General features: G+C 42.6%; 1 protein-coding gene across 1 annotated transcript in view; it reads left to right on the top strand.

Moving 5' to 3' along the window:
- tlcd3a (TLC domain containing 3A) overlaps positions 1 to 21,536 on the top strand; it is a 57,939-nt gene that overhangs the window by 9,534 nt on the left and 26,869 nt on the right. The window contains exons 2-3 of the mRNA XM_030746979.1: positions 2,285 to 2,371; positions 7,238 to 7,457. Coding sequence (XP_030602839.1) covers positions 2,285 to 2,371; positions 7,238 to 7,457 — 307 coding nt within the window. The remainder of the gene's footprint in view (positions 1 to 2,284; positions 2,372 to 7,237; positions 7,458 to 21,536) is intronic.

Genomic DNA, 21,536 nt, shown 5'->3' with positions numbered 1-21,536 from the left:
ATTGATATGCCAAAAAATATGTATAATTTGAGTTAGACGGGGATGTGTTATATGATAATCTACTGAAAGAGTGAATATTATTTGATCCAATAATTTACTTCCTGGCATCAGAGAAAACTAAACCAACATCTGCCTTTTTGTTTTCTGAGATTATTCATAATTGTGGCAAAGCCCAAACTGTAGAAACAAGATTCTAGTAGGAAGTGCAGTGACATAAATGCTAACTTAGTATATGAACTTTACACTGGTGTAATCTTCTAAGCAAAGTGCCTATAGCAGTGTTTCTCAAACTGGGGTTAGGGTTAGGGAAGAGATTTCATCCCCAAAGTGGGGGACGATGGAAAGAGTTTGAGAACCACTGACCTATAGAAATGAGTCTTGGCACAAGGCAGCAGTTTGGGTAATTATTGTAAAGCCCAGGAACAGCCATAACTTCAGTTTCAGTGGTAACAAGTAAGTCTCACAAAAATGTTTTCTGAATTTGCCCCCCAAAATAATTTTTTAAAGCTTTTTATTTTATAGAGGATATACTTGTACTGCAGAGAACTGAACAGTTGCCATGTTAATGCACCTTATCCAGTAGTTATTGAAGAAAATCCATAAATATACTTCCATGGATCTTTATTATGACTTTATCACAGATAAAGTAGATATGTCTACTACCAGACAGCTGAAAGCTCTTTAGAGTCAGGACAGCTGCCATGTTATGTTATGAAACTCTACTATAAATTTTTATTCAGGGCTCTTTCAGTGCTATGGACTCTCATGTGTCTGTGAGCTAACTGCTGCTGATTACAGGACTATTAGCCCCTGAAATACATCAGGTGGCAGCTTTGACATTGTGTCTCTATTATGTCTGTACGAGGTTTTTTATTTTTAATTTCCTCTGATTCTCTCTGCTGTTCTTGTAGCCAACTTCCTGTCCCCCTCTTCTGCTCTGTGCAGCTTGACTTGGCTTTTTGTTAGAAGTAAACACAATGCAATTTTAAAGGGGACATATCATGCAAAATCCACTTTTTTAGCCCTTAAATACATTTTTGTGTGTACTTTGAGTGTCTAGGAGTGCTGCGTAGATATCTTTATATTCTTTTTGGGTCATATTTTTCAGTCTGTTCAGTTTTCTCTATTCCCTGTTATGTTTTCTTGTCTATTAGGTCACAGTATTTGCTGTGGGACTGCTAAACAAGGACATGGACTTCTGGCTAACCATTTTTGTGAATCTGCCATTTTTTTCTCACTGTGATTTTGTAGTCCAGGTTCAGTTATGCCGAAGTTGCAAGTAGTCGAGTCAAAATGTTCGGTTGTTGGGTGTATTAACCCACACGATTCCTTACATTGCCTCTTCGATGTGTCCATTTCTCTGCTGCTAGGTAATCGTATCGCTGCTATTAAACCACAAAAATGGCCGAAAGGGGTGGAGCGGAACACTCTGCGACCTGGAGTGGGGCGGGGCGTGAAATGTCTCATCCACATTTAAAGAGACCACACCAAAACGAGCTGCTCTAAGACGCGCCTCAGAACAGGTGTAAATGAGGAATTCAGACCAAAGCATTGCAGTTCTACTTTATATAGACCACAAGTGAATGATTTACATATGAAAAGGAAGGATTTAAAAGCATGATATGTCTCCTTTAAGCAGTGTGAATCAGAGAACTGTTTCTGAAATGCTCCATTTTCTGGGATTGCAAGCATTGGCTTGAATAGGTGCAATCATCTGTGGTAGCGATGTCGGAGGTTGTCATTTAATCAGGCATAAATTGCATATCTTCTTTATCAAATGGCCAGCACTAACAGGATAATGGACAGACCTCCGTAACACAGAGTCATGGTGTCAGCTATATGCACACCTTGCTTGTGCTTATATCACGCCCCAAAGGCCCATGCTGACTCACAAAACCCCCTGGGCTCAGCTGTGCGTTAATATGTTGGCATCCTAACACTTGCTAATTAGTGCTAAAAACAAAGTACAGCTGAATTGATAGAGATGTTGATCATAAACCAAGAAATTAAAGTTTTGAACTATCCAGGCCAAGAAGTTTTGTTTTTCTCTTACGATGTGACTGGCCTTATTGAGATGTCCACGGGACACTTCCAGACGTTTGGCCACAGTTTGCCCATGTGTTCACTAGAGAATCACCAAAATCATAATGTCTCCTCTGCGGACAGTAACTGAACAGATATTACCTTTCTCCTCATGTTTTCAGCCATGCTAATATCATTCCACATTTCTATTACATATTGAAGCCATTAAGTGTATAAGTGACAGTATTCTCTCTTTTTGCAGACTGGTGTCCTCCATCCATGCTGCCATGGCAACCACAGCAGGAGCCATTGTCGTGTCTTCATGCTGCGGCAGCGTCATTAACGACAGGTGAGACGTCATGTAAATAATCCCTTTAATGAAACAGTGGTTAGTCAGGCCTCATTTTGTCTCACTGACTCAAACATAAATGTTAGTGACAGCCTGCTAACGGTGAACCAAGTTGCTTAATGATCTGTTGCAGAAGCTGCACGATCTCGGCCTGCTTGTGAGGTTGAAATGAAGATCAGATTAGAGCAGATATACATTTGCAGCTGTCGTCCTCTTGTTCTTCTTCTTTCGGCCGCTCCCGTTAGGGGTCACCAAAGCAGGTCATCGCCTCCATCTCACCCTATCGCTTGCAACCTCTTCTGTCACACCAATCCTCTGGGTTACTCAAAAGTCTGCTATATTATTCGTAATGTCTTAAATATAAGCTGTCATAACAGCAAGAAATGTCATTGTTCTATTAACTGTTGGTACCACTGAGGTTTTTATACTTTCTTCAATGTTTCATATGCCACATTGATGTTTTTCTGCCTTTTTTTTGTTTGTTATTTTGTTGCCAGGGACTACAGAAATAAATCAATAACTTTTACATGATGGTCTAAAGTGACCCTTTTTAAATCAAATCAGCAAACGATAAGAGAAGTACCACCATCAGAGCGTTTCATGTTTAATCAGAGACCTTTTTTTTTTACACATTTTTGGCCACAGTGGCTTTTATGGGCAGTGGAGAGAGACAGGAAATGGGGGAAAGATACAGGGGAAGACACACGAGCAAATTGGCGACGGGCCGGGACTCGAACCTGTGCCGCCCACACCGCAATGCGGCATATGTATGTGGTCGCCGGCTTCACCACCCAGGCGCCCATTTTGGTTATTCTGTGGCTTTCTGCTCACTTGGCTGCTAGCATTACTTTGCATTTTTGTCATTAGCATAGCCTTAGCTGCTGTGATTTTCTTCATCTTGTTTTTATGTCACAGCAATAAAGTCTGTTATTTGGGTATTTTAGTGTAACTGGGAAACTGCATGCTGGTCACCAAGAAAATAGAGCAACATTGCAGTCCTAAAACTTCAGCAGAGAGGTTGAGAGGATGGTTTGTTGCATCACATCTGAGTGACAGCCATTACCGTAACAGGTCTGCTTGCTAAACTGAGCTTCTTGAAACTGAATGTGCTAGCCTGTGAAGCAGGAGGGATTGTTGCATCAGAGCCAAGTCTAATGCCAAGTCATATTTAAATGGTTCTGCTTTATCAGGAATTGATTAAAAAAAATTCAGAAGATCTCTGGGAAATCCCAGCGTAGGTACCAGACTACTCAGTAGTTTGTATCCCCATGTCCCCATGCGTGCCAGACAGCGTCGAGGCATGCTCCAAATGAAACGATGGATGGTGTCCTGGGTCTCCTTCCAGATCTGGACGAGGGCATTACTGAGCTCCTAGAGAGTTTGAGGTGCAACCTGGCAGTGTCAGATGGACCAAAACCTGTGCCCTGAACTGTGATCTGTTCACAGTCCACTGAACTGTGGCTTGAACCCTTACACCTCTAGCAAGCATGGGGGCCAGTCAATGGTATGGTCTTAAGACTGCTGGGAGACACAGCAAACATTATTGATGTGCCATCCTGGGGGAGTTGGACTATCTGTGCAACCGCTGTAGGATCCAGGTATGGCCTCATGCTACCAGTAGTGACACTGACCCTAATCAAATGCAAAACTAGTGAAAAACAGAAAAGATGAGGAGGGAAAAATGTCAGTGGCCTCCACCTGTAAAACCATTCCTGTTTTGGAGGTTGTCTCATTGTTGCCCCTCTAGTTCACCTGTTGTTAATTTCATTAACACCAAAGCAGCTGAAACTGGTTAACAACCCCCTCTGCTACTTAACTGACCAGATCAGTATTCCAGAAGTTTAGTGGACTTGATGCTTTACTCTGATTAAAAAGTTTTCCTTTATTATTTATTTTTTTTAGCAGCAGGCAGCATACTTGCAGCATACAGCAAGCAGAATACTTGCTTTATGATAGATAGATCAGTATCTTTCCTTGGGCAACAGTTTGCCTGCTTCTCTTATTCTACCAGTTGCTTTCATTCGGCCTCCACATCAGCCAGCTGGCAATGAGTTATTGTTAGCGTAGCACTAGCCACTCTGTGTAGTTGAGGAAGGTGTGACGCTAGGTTAATGCCAGCCTATTAATCCTTCACTGAGTCAGCGACCGGACCCTGGCAGTCCCAGTTTCAGGCTGCTAATCTCTTGCCACCCCTCCCCTTCACCCGCAAAGCTTAATTCCTCCACAGCGCTGCTCAGTTCTGCTGTCCTGTGACGTGCACTCAGCCCGGGGGCTTATGCTCCAGAGTTAGACCCATGAATACTTATATTCTGCATCACAACCTGTCTCTTCTTTTAGCCTTCAGTGCCTCAGCTGCAGAAAATGCAGTTCTTGGTGTATAAACTGCACAATAGCAACGCTAAAGTAGCTCAAACTGACCTGATTGGCCAGACTCTAGCATTAGCTCCAAATTAAGTGGTTAATATGATTTGGCTAAACTGTTTGTCTAACTGTTTTTGTTTTTTTCCCCACATTTAACAATTTGTGCGTTTGATTTTAGATCTTAGCCATGACCTTTGATGAGCACAGAAGAGAAATATGCCCAAAGCTACAAAATTAAGACCTTGCAGAAATATCTCTGCAACACTACACATATTTTCTCTACTATACTTTATACTTGAGAGACAAACAAAACTAGGGATGCACAGAGCTGTCGGCCATTTTTTTGTAGTAATCTATAATAAATAAGAAGCTAAGTGCTTTTTTTGTTGTTATTTAGGAGAGAGCCTGAGCAGTCCTGCATACCTCCGCCAAGGCTGAAAATGACCTCTGCTCCATGCACAACTTAGTGAAGACACAAAATGTTCAAGTATCCCCTATCTTGGAATCGTAAAGATTCCTTCCAAACATTCATGGCTCTAGATCCAGATTGACTTGGAAAGTTGGTCATTTTTAAAAGGGCTGAGCTACAGCACTAGTAAAATTTTCACAAGTATGTGATCATAACTGTTTGAATAATCCTGATAACAAACAGGCAAACTGAAGCAATCACATAACAGCAAAAAAAAACACAAGTATGGGATGCTGGTCAAATTTTTATTTCTATTCTGTTATTATGCTCTTTACACCAATGATAAGTTATATAGCAAGAGAGCAGGTTATCCTCTGTTGTATGCATGTGTGGGGGAGGAGTGTTTTTTTTTGTTTTTGTTGTTGTTGTTGAATACAGAAAGTATATACTTTATTTTACAGAATCAGCTCATGTAGCCTTGATTACCCCTGAGCTGTGTGTTGTGCCTTACTGTTCTTGATCTCCATCCACTGACCTTAAAAAGCTAAAGAAGTCAGTGGAAGGTCAGGGGTCTTTCTGTCCACATAATTAACCATCACAGTAATAGGCACTCATTAGGCTACTGCAGGAATCCAAGCTGTTTATTTTGCTGTACTTACACAAGCTTATCTTAAAGCCTTAGGATGCTTTGCATGTCAGACGGGTAAGTTAAAGAGTGCCTGTTTTAGTTTATGTCCACTGAAAGTAAATGTCATTTACATCTTCTATAACTTTTGTAGGACCGAATACTGCGATAGTGCTATTAAATCACAATGTGTCGTGTGTTGCGGAGATATTTCTGCAAGGTCTCTTCTTCTGCTTCTCTTCTAAATTTACCGCCCACTTTATTAGGTACATCTTGCAACTGGGTTTTGCCTTCAGTACTGCTGTAATTCTTAATGGCACAGATTCAACAAGGTGCTGCAGGCATTTCTCAGAAATTTTGGTACATGTTGACATGATAGCGTCACACAGTTGCTGCAGATTTGTCAGCTGCACATCCATGATGTCATGATGTGACGCTTCCATTCCACCACATCCCAAAGGTGGTCCAATGGACTGAGATCTGGTGACTGTGGAGGCCATTAGAGTTACAGTCAAATCATTGTCATGTGCAAGAAAACACTTTGAAATTCGAGCTTTGTGAACAGATGGGACATGGTCAGCAAAAATACTCAGGTAGGCTGCGGTGTTAAAATGATGCTCAGTTGTTACTGAAGGGCCCAAAGTGTGCAAAGGAAATATTCCCCACACCATTACACCACCGCTACAGCTCGAAGCAGTCAGTCCATTGTTTTCTGACCTCTGACACGAACAAAGCATTTTCACCCAGAGGACTGCTGCTAACTGGACATTTTCTTTTTAGACCATTCTCTGTAAACTTTAGAGATGGTTGTGTGGGAAAATCCCAGTGGATCAGGGGTTTCTGAAAGACCAGTCTGTCTTGACGCCACCAACCATGCCACGGTCAAAGTCATTTAAATCACCTTTCCCATTCTGATGCTCCAGCAGGTCATTTTGACCATATCCCTAAATGTGCTGCATTGTTGCCGTGTGATTGGCTGATTAGATATTTCTGTAAATGAGTAGCTGAGCAGGTATACCTAAGAAACTGACTGAAAATAAGCTGGATAAACGATTAATCATATCAAAGGTTTTTACCTTCATTTTGGTATCAGGCTCAACTTCTTGCTGTAATTCATTTTTTATTGAAGCTGAATCATTTTTTAACACTTGCCAATTGTTAAATTTGAAATTCTGTTTTCTCGAGGAAATAAAATTAAAGAAAAACATTAAAGATAATCCTGAGTGAGCGACTGCTATCAGTGCATACGTTACATCATGCAAGGGGCTGCTAAAAATAAGGGAAATTATGTATTTCTTTTAGGACAAAAAAATTGTGTGAGAAACTATTTGTTTTTTTAATCGTTAAGTGACTGTTTGAATATTTGAAAATTTTTGTCATTCATGTAAGATATCAGTTTTTATGTGGTTTAATCCACTGTTAGTTGTAGACATATACATTTATAACTTGCATTGTATTTTGTCCTCTTCAGGCACTGGCTGGCCACCTACTTTGTCATCTGGTACGGTGTTCCCTACATGACGTACGACATCTTTGCCATGTACCTCAGTCACTACTACCGCTACCACGTCAAAGGGCACGAGGACTACAAGCAGCATTCACTGAGGACCATAAACTCCTTTGTCCGCAGGGAGTTCCTGCTGGTCCTACATCACATTGCCCTGCTCACCATCCTGCTGCCTGTCACACTGGTGAGGAGGGCTGATGGGGAAAAATGAGGGAGGGATTGAGACAGCGTTTATGAGGCCATGTCAGTAGCACAGATGAATAATTAAGATAACTAACAGTCACACAGGCAAATACTGTTGGTGATAGACTACTAGCTTGCTACATGGGATACTGGAAGGAATTAACAGCAATGGTGCTAAAGCCGGTGTTCATCTTCACTCTTTCAGATGTCACGGTTTAATTTTTTATATATATAATCAGCTGACCCTCCAGTCTCTGTCTCCTCAAATATTAGGTTCCTGTACTGGAGCTGGAGGTGGTAGCCCTTGTTCTGCAGATCATTGTTCAAGTGGGCTCCAAAATTTCAGCAGATTCCTTAGCAGTCGAGGGGTTGCTGTCACCTACTGCAGCCCAAGACTGTACAGCTGAAGTACAGATCCTCTCTGGGGAAGCAGCTGTGGGATAAAGAGCAGTGGATTTCTAACACAAGGATAATCAAGGGAGGAACTAGAATTTCAAGACACACCTGTATTCATATGCCTCTCATTCAGATTGAGCATTTGATAGGCCAAGTTTCTCTCAGTGATTTATTTTTTTATTTTTACACAAGAGCCTCTTTAGCTTCCTTGGTGCTAGAGCTGGGCAATATGGACCAAAAAGAATATTTTGATATTTTTTAGCTGAATGGCGATATACGATATATATCTCGTTATTTTTCTTTCCATCCATCCATCCATCCATCCATCCATTTTCTTCCGCTTATCCGGGGCCGGGTCGCGGGGGCAGAAGCCTAAGCAGAGAAGCCCAAGCTTCCCTCTCCCCAGCCACCTCCTCCAGCTCATCCGGAGGGACCCCAAGGCGTTCCCAGGCCAGCCGAGATACATAATCTCTCCAGCGTGTCCTGGGTCTACCACGGGGCCTCTTCCCGGTGGGACATGCCCGGAACACCTCACCCAGGAGGCGGCCAGGAGGCAACCTAATCAGATGCCCGAGCCACCTCAACTGGCTCCTTTCGATGTGGAGGAGCAGCGGCTCTACTCTGAGTCCCTCCCGGATGGCCGCACTCCTCACCTTATCTCTAAGGGAGAGGCCAGCCACCCTTCGAAGGAAACTCATTTCTGCCGCTTGTATTCGCGATCTTATTCTTTCGGTCACTACCCAAAGCTCGTGACCATAGGTGAGGGTAGGAACGTAGATCGACCGGTAAATCGAGAGCCTCGCTTTTACGCTAAGCTCCCTCTTCACCACGACGGACCGGTGCAGCGTCCGCATCACTGCAGAAGCAGCCCCGATCCGCCTGTCGATCTCCCGTTCCCTTCGCCCATCACTCGTGAACAAGACCCCGAGATACTTAAACTCCTCCACTTGAGGCAAGAACTCGTTCCTGAGCCGGAGATGGCACTCCACCCTTTTCCGGCTGAGGACCATGGCCTCAGACTTAGAGGTGCTGATTCTCATGCCAGCCGCTTCACACTCGGCTGCGAACCGTTCCACTGCGAGCTGGAGGCCCCCCCCTGATGAAGCCAACAGAACCGCATCATCTGCAAAAAGCAGAGATGAGACTCTGAGGCCACCAAGGAAGAAGCCTTCCGCCACCTGGCTACGCCTAGAAATTCTGTCCATAAAAATTATGAACAGAATCGGTGACAAAGGGCAGCCCTGACGGAGTCCAACACCCACAGGAAACAAATCCGACTTATTACCGGCTATACGGACCAAGCTCTCACTGTGGTTGTACAGGGACTGAATGGCCCGCAACAATGGGCCAGACACCCCATACTCCCGCAGAACCTCCCAAAGAACACCCCGAGGAACACGGTCGAATGCCTTCTCCAAGTCCACAAAGCACATGTAGACTGGTTGGGCAAACTCCCACGCACACTCGAATATCCTTGAGAGGATAAAGAGCTGGTCCAGCGTTCCACGACTAGGACGAAAACCGCATTGTTCCTCCTGAATCCGAGGTTCGACTAACGGACGCACCCTCCTTTCCAGCACCCTGGCATAGACCTTACCGGGGAGGCTGAGGAGTGTGATCCCCCGAAAGTTGGAGCACACCCTCCGGTCTCCCTTCTTAAAGATGGGGACCACCACCCCGGTCTGCCAATCCAATGGCACTGCCCCAGATCTCCACGCGATGTTGCAGAGGCGTGTCAACCAAGACAGCCCTACAACATCCAGAGCCTTCAGGAACTCAGGGCGAATCTCGTCCACCCCAGGGGCTCTGCCACCAAGGAGTTGTTTAACTACCTCAGTGACCTCACCCCCAGTGATGGTCAAGTCATCCCCCTCATCCCCAGACTCTGCTTCCACTACAGAAGGCGTGTCAGTGGGATTCAGAAGGTCCTCGAAGTATTCCTTCCACCGTCCGACTATAGCCTCAGTTGAAGTCAGCAGCACCCCCCCCGCACTATAAACAGTGTGAGTGAAGCACTGCTTTCCCCTCCTGAGTCGCCTGACGGTTTGCCAGAATCGCTTCGATGCCGTCCGAAAGTCTTTTTCCATAGCCTCACCAAACTCCTCCCACACCCGAGTTTTTGCTTTGGCCACTACCCGAGCTGCATTCCGCTTGGCCTGTCGATACCTGTCAGCTGCCTCCGGAGTCCCACAGGCTAACCAAGCCCGATAGGACTCTTTCTTCAGCTTGATGGCTCCCTTCACCTCTGGTGACCACCATCTGGTTCGGGGGTTACCACCACGACAGGCACCAACCACCTTGCAGCCACAGCTCTGAGCAGCAGCCTCAACAATGGAGGTGCGGAACATGGTCCATTCGGACTCAATGTCCTCAGCCTCCCTCGGAATGCTGTCGAAGTTCTGCCGGAGGTGGGAGGTGAAGATCTCCCGGACTGGGGCTTCTGCCAGGCGTTCCCAGCGCACCCTCACAATACGTTTAGGTGTGCCAGGTCTGTCCAGCATCTTCCCCCGCCACCTGATCCAACTCACCACCAGGTGGTGATCAGTTGACAGCTCAGCTCCTCTCTTCACCCGAGTGTCCAGAACATACGGCCGCAGATCTGATGATACGATTACAAAATCGATCATCGACCTGCGACCTAGGGTGTCCTGGTGCCATGTGCACTTATGGACATCCTTGTGTTCGAACACGGTGTTTGTTATGGACAAACTGTGGTTTGCACAGAAGTCCAATAACAAAACACCATTCGGGTTCAGATCGGGCAGGCCGTTCCTCCCAATCACGCCCCTCCAGGTCTCACTGGCATTGCCCACGTGAGCGTTGAAGTCTCCCAGCAAGACTATGGAGTCACCAGATGTAGCACTCTCCAGCACCCCACCCAGCAACTCCAAAAAGGGTGGGTACCCTGAACTGTCATTCGGCGCATAAGCGCAAACAACAGTCAGGACCCGTTCCCCAGCCCGAAGGCGCAGGGAAACTACCCTCTCGTCCACCGGTGAAAACTCCGACGTACAGGCAGCAAGCCGGGGGGATACAAGAATACCCACCCCAGCTCGCCGCCTCTCACCGAGGGCAACTCCAGACTGGAACAGAGTCCAGCCCTTCTCCAGGAGACTGGTTCCAGAGCCCAGGCCATGCGTTGAGGTGAGCCCAACTATGTCTAGCTGGTATCTCTCAACCTCACGCACTAGCTCAGGCTCCTTCCCCACCAGAGAGGTGACATTCCATGTCCCAACAGCCAGTTTCGATAGCCGGGGATCGGTCCGCCAGGGCCTTCGCCCTCGGCCACCGCCCGACACACATTGCACCCGACCCCTACGACACCTCCTGCGGGTGGTGGGCCTGCAGGAGGGCGGGCCCATGTAACCTCTTCGGGCTGCGCCCGGCCAAGCACCACGGGCTAATGCCTGGCCACCAGACGCTCTCCCTCGAGCTCCCTCCCCAGGCCTGGCTCCAGGGTGGGGCCCCGGTAACCCTATCCCGGGCAGGGTAAACTGTTCCCTTGTTTTTTCACTCATAAGGGTCTTCTGAACCGCTCTTTGTCTGGACCCTCACCCAGGACCAGTTTGCCATGGGAGACCCTGCCAGGGGGACAAGCCCCCAGACAACATAGCTCCTGGGATCACTGGGACACACAAACCCCTCCACCACGATAAGGTGGCGATTCACGGAGGAATATTTTTCTTTCCATAAGGTATAAACAGAAAGGCACTTCTGAGTCAAAGCTACATGTTCTAAATGTCACACAGGCACTTTTATTAACATACAGCTGTGGATATACATGAGAACTTGCTCAAAAATCAACTATTGGCATATTTAAATAATAATGCTCCTCAAATAAATTAATGTTTTTTCCTCCATAACAAAAGACTCACAGCTGTACTATTAAAATGTAAATAGAAAAAATAGAGAGCAAAAATAGCAAAGGCTGACAGATTCTTTAAAAAGCTAGTCTGCAGTGAAGCAGACTTCACCAAAGTGCTTCCTTCTGTGTGTACTCCTGTACATCTAGTACTCTGTGCAAATAACGAAACATGTAAAACATGTAAACAGACTGAATGAACAAACTTCCATCCTTCAGTCAGCAGGATTCTAGCCAGCTCAGTAAATCCATAGACATATGCGCTGACGTATCACAGCAACGGGCCCACCCACTCAATGTGGTGTCTATAAGCACACGAAAAAGACCCACTTCCGCTATTAAGGTCATGTGACTTACGGTACAAACCAACTTCTTGCCTGCAGCCAGGGACTTCTGGGGGTCCGGGTGATGCCAAAGTGTCTGAATGGACACAGTATGAAGGCTGTATGTGCACAAAACATGCCGACAGCAGAAGATTTCAAGTTTCCAAAACTCTCCAAAAGTTGCCGACATCACAGGGAAAAGTCGCTAAATTTGTCGCTAGTCGCTTTTTGGGGGAAAAAAAGGCCCCTGGGGGTCTGAAAAGCCGCTAAATCTAGCAACAAAGTCGCTAAGCTGGCAACACTGCCATGCTGTCGTTTCCTGCATGATTTACGGGTGAAGCGGTGAGGGAGGAGAGGCAGGGCAGTGTGAACTGGTGGATCTACAAGTATGATTGTAACACGACATAGACTATAGCGATATAAACGATATCGGCTCAATATATCGCCCAGCCCTACTTGGTGCTATTTTAAGCCTTGTTTACGGTCACTGCACTGGTTGTCGCGCATGCCAGCTGTGACCTTGTCACAAACCCGTAACCATTTATACTGACACTGGACTTGCTGCTGTCTCCTGAAGGATAGGCATTGCCACTCAGAAAAACATCCACATCAGCTCTGGGGTAGGAGTAAAAGAAGAAACAGAAAACAAACTGTGGAGGTCTCAAACATTTTTCCCAGGATGTCTCATCTTTTCAAGCTGTTGTAGCATTTTCTTCTCTGTAATTTGTGACTTCTTGAGCTCCTGCAGTGATATATCACCGAAATGGCAGTAAAGACTGACCCACTCATACACTGGCCATGGTGCTGTTTGCGTGGGAGACAGTGGCGACCCTAACCAGGTCTTTATCATTAGACGGGTGGCTTTCCATAGCGTGCTTGGTCATCTGCACTGGTAGTTAGTCGGGGTGGATGTAGCTCAGGAGGTAGAGCAGGTCATCTAATAATCGGAAGGTTGGTGGTTTGATCCCTGGCTGTTGCAGTCTGCAATGGGCAGTATCCAAGATACTGAACCCGGAGTAACTCTGAATGCATTCATTGGATTGTGTTTGTTAATGTTAGATAGAAAGCAACTGTAGAATCTGTGTGTGAATGAGACATCCTGTATTAAGCTTTTTGAGTTCTCATGAAAAGCACTACATAAAAACCAGTCCATGTACCATTTATGGTCTGCTTCATCCAAGAATATGATCTACTTCTTTCCCCTCCCAAATTTTGATGTCCTCCTCACCCTGAGTCAGGGCCTGTGCTGTGAACTAATATACTAAGTTAAAATTTCACTCATTACTTGTTGTGCAGTTCCACTAATAATGTATGTTTGACACAAAGTCATGATCCACCCAAATGGTGCGCCTTGAGGATTACCTCAATAGCAAACAGAAGAGAAGAGCAAGCCACCTGGGAGGGAAACACGAGAAGGGCATGAAGGGCTGAAGCTTACTGGTTAGCAGAGTCTGACCTTTCAGAATAAGAGTGAGGGCACCAGTAAATTGATTGCACATGCCTCTGTTCTCTCAGAGAGATTAAACAAGTAAAAAAAAAAAAAAAAGGCTAAAAGTGAGTGGTCACATATATTTGGGCAGCCTGCCCTACTATTTTAAAGTCTGTGTGGGGATACACTGTTATTATTTACATGATTTTTTTAAAGGAAAAATGACAAAATCAAATATGCTATGACAAGATTATTTTCCATAATAGCAAACTGAATATGTTGGGGGCATTAAAATCCTTCATTGGATGTGGGTTAATCAACTACATGAGGAAATCAGTGTTCTTAGTATATTGCAGTGATTTTAATGATGTTAAATATGCTTTCAATCAGGCATTGGTTTATGGTACTAGATTCATCTTGAAGGAGGTTATTATTCTCTTCATGTCTTCTTTTATAACTGTCCACTGCCAGTAAAGCTTTATTACTGAGCACTCTAATGTTGTGCAGTGGTTTCAAATCAATCCTTGCTTTAAGCTGCATTATCTCCTAATGATTACTTAAGTGGTGGCAAAAAATAGATTTCATTCCACAAGTTCCTTTTTTTTTTTTTTTTCTTTTTAGAACTCAGTTGAAATAAATTGACTTCTGCCTGGAATTAAGAGGAAACAAGTAATTTGATTTAAAAAAAAAAGCTTTGCCATAAAATCAAAAACATGCGTCATCATGCTAATCCACCATAACATCTGTTATCTCACTGCTTTGTTAATGTACAGTAAACAGTTCCTCAGAGTTGCTGCGCATGCTCTTAAAGCTGTTTGTGGATTATGGAGTCAAGCATACATATAAACAAATCTTCAACACAACATTTTCATACTTAACCAAGCATTGGCGTCTTTTTGAATTCCCTTCAGCGGTGTCTGAAAGCATCATTATCAGTGTAGCTGTGAAGCAGAGTGCTTTACTTCCTCTTTAGGGAACTGAGAAAGGACTGAGAAAACCACAGAAACAATGATGGTGTCAGTTCTGTTACAAATAGGTGGATTAAACTAATTAAGAGTCCTTTCACAGGCTGTACTGAGCCAGTGCTGAACAGCAACTTTTTATATGGCATTTTTAAAAAAAAAAAAGGTAGAGAATAAAGGAAATAATAATTACAATAAATGGAAATAAGGAGTGAAACAATAGTTTCCATCTCTGGTGCTCTCTGAGCATGAGAGATGGAGAGAGGGTTATGCCAGCAATGAGAGGGTGAAACCTTGTAGGGAGATACTAGTAATTGTCCTAAAGGTCACTGAAGTTGTTGCTAGGTGCTTTTTTTTGGAAACCTTTTTTTTTTTCTTTTAGCTAAAGCAGTGTGAGAAGCTTGCAGCTTTAACACCATGTTGGTAACATGGAGTTAAAGTAAAGTATGATGGTAACTATTGGGAGTGAATAGGGTGTGTGGCACCTGAGCTAAATTTCTACTATTAAAAGAAAACATCCAACCCTCAGAGTGAAAAAACAGATCTTACTCAGCCAAAGTAATTATAGTCTCAAACTACAAGTTAACACTAGAAAAACAGGCTGCACCCATAAACTGTACGGGTCAAAAATGCATGCATGCACGCACGCACACGTGCTCATATTTGCTAATTAATGCTAAGTAATACACTGAACTGAAGCCAGAACTGAAGGACAAACTTCTTGGATGGTCCACAACACAGCAAGCCATGTTAAATGCTACAAAATAACCAACAGCACCAACAGAGAGGAGAGGTCCTGTTGAGTGATTTGATATAGTGGAGGTGAGTCTGATCAGTTTGATTGGCCTTTGACAGAACAAAGTGGCCACGCCCCTAATCCCAGTATACAGGTGCATGAGTTATAAAATACTACATATAACATATACTATTAAAAAAAACTTCTTAGATTGCTTTTAAACTTCTTAGATCTTACAAACACCACTCATGTCATAATAACAAGAGCTAAAATTAACACTGAAATTAATGAAGACTTAACTAAAACTAAACATTTTATAGCATTAAAAACTGAATGGAAACAAACAAGCCCAGTCAGGAATGTATTTGAAACTAAACTGAAAAAAAAGAAAACATTTAAAACCAAATTAAAATAAAAACAAATCAGAGACAAAAATGATTTGACTCTGTATTCAACTAACAACTATCTTCTAATGTGCATTTTCCCCCTAAACACTACTGCTTGAATAAAGAGGAAAACAAGTGCTTTTCCAGTGGGAATACATAGCTGGGAGGGAAAGAACACCCAGCTATTAGTTATTGATTGCTTGCATTTGTTCAAAGAAAGAAAAGTATTCTTTTGTCCTTTGCATCCTTGAATTGTAATGGTTTCAAACTGAGGATATGTGAAATGAGAACGATAGGTGTATGCTGTTTTCTGCTGAAATATGAGTGTTAGAAGAACAGTAGCAGCCAGGCAATGATCTCTGTACCATTTAAAACTACCCAAGGCCTGTAAGAAGTATTTTAAGTGAATATACACTGAATTTAATTATGGAATTGGACGAAGCTGCCAGCAGATCAGAGGCTTTTAGTGCAGTTGTGACAGGCAAACTGCTGAACCCAAGCTCACTGTTTAACATCAAGCCTCTAACTAGTTTAACTATGGAAATATGAATATAATTAATGGCTCTGTTTGTGTTTTTCATACCTATACTGCTTCCTTTATCTACAGCAGATATTCTAAAATGCTTTAGATGCAAATAATTGTTTTTTTTAAATAATTTTTACCAGGAAAAAAATTAACACCCACACATTATAGTAACAGAGTTACATTTATTCAGTCAGTCTTTATTACTTCTTACAAAACAAATTTTCTTTGTTTCAATAATGCTAGAAAAATTCCATTTTCAACCATACGCAGTGTTGGAGAAGTTATATGTCACATTATCATTTTATTTTAGCCAAAATATCTGGTGTGTTTAATCAGTAACACATGAAGTCATATTAGGCAGGCTGCTGTTTCATCCATTTAACTTTGTGCTCTGTTTAAACAAAATCTAAACAAACATGTAGATATGTAGACAAAATATTTTGTGCAGAACTACTGAAAATCAATGCTTCTGCAGCAGCACATCGTTTATCCATGGTCAAATGGAAAAAAGATAATCAAATAAAAGCTTCTAATGTTTAGGACAGTACTGTATGTATTTTTTAAAGTCTTGAGCTCATTGCCTTATATTTTCCTAGGAAATAGGTGCAATGATTTATTAAAACATCTACAACTAGAAGCACTCAGAGAGCGCAAACCCCTCCGCCAAGGCCATAGGGTCACTGACGCTGTAATACGTGTATCTAAATACTGTGAAATAATCTTTCATCTTTCCCAGACAACAATAACCCCCTATCCCGCAATAGTGAAGAATCCTTAAAAAAATTCCTGGATCCAGATCGTGATCCGGATCACCGCCAAAATTTAATCACTTCTTCCTCTTGTCATTTCCAACCACTCAACAAAATTTCATCGAAATCCGTTCATAACTTTTGGAGTAATCCTGCTGACAAACAGACAGACAAACAAACCAATGCGACCAAAAACATAACCTCCTTGGCGGAGGTAAATATAAATGGAAATACAGTATATAAGACAAAACAGAGTTTATACCATGAGCTTGACAGTCAGTATTTTGTTAAGGTCAGTGACCTTGTGAAGTGTGAATGAAGTGAGGACCCAAGCACAGGCCTGTAGAGCCAGACTGGATTTAACATAAAGTGAGCTATTTAATGAATGGCTGTTGAACTCCATCCAAGGTGAAACAGAGAGTACAAAAAGGGAACTGAGAAGTGTGGACTACAAAAACATAACACTAGAAAAACATACTGAGAACTGAAAGCTTGGGAAACATGACACTAAAAACTCACTGGGGCTGGGAACAGATGCTCTGACCGAGGACAAGGGGAGACATGAGCTGTGTCCAAATTCATCCTTTGAAGGCTGCATTTGTAGGCCAATTACGTCACAGTGAAGCGACGAAGGCTGTCCAAATTCGAAGACTCCTTCAAATGCGGTTGACGAATGCATCCTTCTTTTCTCAAATTTGAAAGGTGGCCTACCATATCCCATGATTCATGATTCATTCATGATTCATTGCACAACTCAAACACAATGGCAGAGGATAACAGCCAAAAAGTTAGAAATATGACTGTTTCTGTGACACAAAATAAACTTTTAAGATGTTTTTAGGCAAGAATTGATTGATTGATTGATTGATTGATTGATTGATTGATTGATTAATAGATATAGCACTTAACAACAACCAAGTTGACCAAAGCACTTTACAGTAAAAGTTACATCAAAAAGTTCAATAAAAGTTACATCACGGAAGAAATACACAAAAACAACAATAAAAAGGAAAATAAGGAAAATGCCATTCCACTGCATGGTATTAAAAGCCTGTCTAAAAGATAAGTCTTAACTTTAGACTTAAAGATTCTCTGGTCAGAAGTTAATCGAAGATCTAAAGGGAGGTTGTTCCACAGTTGGGGTGCTGCCACTGAAAAGGCCCGGTAACCCCAGTGCTTTAACCTAGTTCTTGGGACATCTAATAAAAGGTAACTGGATGACCTCAGAGATCTCCCATGTACAGGAAGGCTTAAAAGTTCAGATAAATATGGCGGGGCTAGTCTATTTAACGCTTTAAAAACAAACATTAAAATTTTAATCTCAATTCTAAGTTGAACAGGAAGCCAGTGCAAAGAGAATAGAACGGGTAATGTGCTCACGTCTAGAGGTGTTGGTTAAGAGGCGGGCAGCTGCATTCTGGACAAGCTGAAGTTGTCTTAGAGATGACTGATGGACACCAATATAAAGACCATTACAATAATCAAATCTAGAACTGACAAATGCATGAATGGCCTTCTCTCAGTCAGTGTGGTTTACAAAAGATTTAACTTTAGTCAGAAAATGCAGATGATAAAAGCTAGATTTGACTACAGAGTTAATTTATCAAAGTTAAACTCCTGGTCAAATATTACCCCGAGATTTCTAACTGTTTTATTTAACTTAAAAGGCAGAGCACTGATGTCTGTGGTTGCAATATCGCCAAATAAAATGCATTCAGTCTTTTGGTGGTTTAGAAGCAAAATGTAAATGTGTAAACCTCAAATATCAGCTTGTTTTATCAAGATATCGCTTAATTGCGGTCTGTGTAGGCCGGGTCCTTTGAAGGATGCGGTCCTTGAATTTGGACATAGCTAATGATAATATATACACAGAATGTTAGGTAGAGGAAGTGGAGAACACTGGGGAGAACAAGACACAGGTGAACAAAATCTCAGGAGACAAGACAAAGGAAGCAAAAGTAAAAGCAAAACACATGAACACAAACTCTCAAAATAAAACAGGACATGTGATAATGTAACGGGGGAAACGGGAACATGAAGAAACTTAAAACAGGAGACTTGACACAAGAGGATGGACCACTGAGGGAGGAATTAAACTAAAGCAACTAGTAGCTGAGAACAAGACTAAATATGTTCAAAGAAAAACTTCAGAAAACCTGGAGAACTATTTCTGAAGACCACTTTATAAATAAAGTCTGGCTCCTTGGAAGCAAAGCATAAAGAAATGAGGGCAGCTTAAGACTTGCACAGTATGACCCTACTCTGTCACTTGAAGGTTAAAAAGTATGCAACCGGTTTTGGGAAAAGTTCTTGATCTTCTCATTAGTTACTCACTTTGATGATTCCATTTTTCAGGGTTCAGAATAGACCTTTGTGGGTGACAAAGTCTGTTACCTCATTTGACGGTGATTTATGCCCTTTTCTGCTATTTCTGACCATTTAGTAAACAAAAATATTAATTATACTTGAGTAAATGTCAAGGGGTTTGTTATAACTTCTTTAGGGGCTGCAATTTCTGTTTGGAGACAAATCGTATAACCAAAGACACTTTGTACTATGTTTGACTACACAATGGTATAAACACTTGAGTTAGGTTGTGCAGGCTTTTGGCTCCAGACTCCAGATTTTACAGAACATGTAATATAGACACTCTCTTTTCCAAATAGTATCCCAGGTTAGCAGGCCAGGTGCAGTGGAAACCTAACCCTTTGTTTACAGTGGCTACATGAGATCACATTACCCTACATTATTCAGCTCCAGCTGCAGTCATCCTCTCTGTTCTCTAAACTTTCCTTGCCTCCCTTTTGTTTCTCTGGTTCCCTCATTGTTGGTGCCACACCACTTTGGCCTACCCGTGTAATACATGACCTGGTAGAATTTCTTCACTAGGATATTTAAGGACAGTTGCCTGCAGGAGGAAGAAAAGACTAGTTTTTATTGTATTTTATTTAGATGTATCAGTTTAAGAGTCCAGTTATTGTTCATTGTGGTTATGGGCCTGGTTTTATTAGCCTGTGCAGTTCCTGTTATGACAGGTGATATTTTGAAGCCTGTTGCATCAGCAAAAAAGGCATGTTGATAATATCTGTTTTTTCCCATATAAAAACGTTACTAGGGTGGCCATCCAGGTCTCGAGTATGTTTTGCAATTCTAGTATTTGTAACACGTTTTTCATCTGTCCAAAATAATAATAATGCCACCTGCAATTTATTTGCTAGAGGGGAGTTTTCTTGTTCCCATTTTGAAATTTCATCGCTGCTAACCAGCTATCCCTGCCCCGTCCTGGCTAGTGTTTCTTTGCTAGTAGGTGGACAGCTGGTGATGGTAGTTCCTCTTCTCTGGCTATTTTCTGTGAGCCTGATGAGTAATGTTAAATGTATATTTAAATTTAGTATGGAAAGATTGTTATGAACATCTGCAACCTGTATGAGTGCAACATGTTTGGCTATTACAGAGTTCTCCCATAGATATCCGTCCAGAATTTGATGTGTGATAAAGCTTCAGGCACCACTTATGCAGACAGTTCGCTTTATGCCATCCTCCAGATAAGAACACTATCACCAAGCAGTCCTGCAGTCCTTGGGTTTCAGTAGAGACAAAGCAAATTGAGCCCCAAAATAGTGATAAGTCAGAATACAGAAGGCGTCATTTCAGAACTCCCACCTCTTGGCAGCTTGGCGGACGGATGGGCGGCTATTTTTCAACTTTGCGAATGCAGTAACTCAAAAACATGTGACCTAGGATGTTCAAACTGATACCGTGTCATGAGGTCATGTTTTCTGAAAATCTTGTGACCTGGAGAAAGATGTCATCTTGGATTTTCATCCATAAATGTACCATAGAGCTACTAAAAATCTCAGACCACTTAGTTCTTACGATATTAATGCCACACACAGTAAGTGACAGTATTCTCAGTGGTTTGTTTTTTTTGAGTTATTACAATTTTAGCAATTTTATTCCTGGTTTTACTTAGCCATTTCCTTTTAATTAATATGGTGATGTGATATAGGGATGTGCGCAACTAGATGACTAATCTTCACTACTGTCACTTGTCGGTACCAGATGTTCTAGTCGGTTAGCCTAATTGTTAAGATTTTAATTGATGCCCAGTGTAGTAAGTAGTTGTCCTAAATGTTACACAGCAATCTGCCATCAGATGGAGCTGCAGCCCTGACATCGTTATAGAAGAACGCCATAACTCTGTGAATCTTGGCCTGATATTTTTATTAGGTCTAATATTGTTATTTTTTGGCCACAGCAGCTTTATTTGCAGTAGAGGAGAGACCGGAAATTAGGCAGCGATACAGGGGAAGACATGCGGGCAAATTGGCGACAGGCCGGGACTTGAGCCCGCACCACAACGTGGCATATGTAAGTGGTCGCCGGCTTTAACCACTTAGCCACCCAGGCCTATTGTTAATTATTTTTGAAGTTTTACAGTAACCTGAAGTGCACCTCCCGGGAAACACTGTCATTCCCTTCCATGCATTTCCAGCTACTTCCCCCAAGTTTGTACAAAGAAGTGAAAAAACTGACCATAGCAAAGAGTAGGACCCAGGAGCGGAAAAAGTCCCAGCATTTTATGTTTCTGTCGGCCATCTCTGCATGTAAAACACCGGCACACGACTGAAAGGTAATTAACACATGCAATGCACCTGCACAGGTATAAACATCAGAAACAACATTGGACACTTACGTAGGTCACGTCATA

Source organism: Archocentrus centrarchus, chromosome 14 (assembly GCF_007364275.1).
Source record: "Archocentrus centrarchus isolate MPI-CPG fArcCen1 chromosome 14, fArcCen1, whole genome shotgun sequence".
Lineage (NCBI taxonomy): Eukaryota > Metazoa > Chordata > Actinopteri > Cichliformes > Cichlidae > Archocentrus > Archocentrus centrarchus.
Note: the sequence above shows the minus strand (reverse complement) of the source record. Positions and strands in the feature narration are given on the sequence as shown.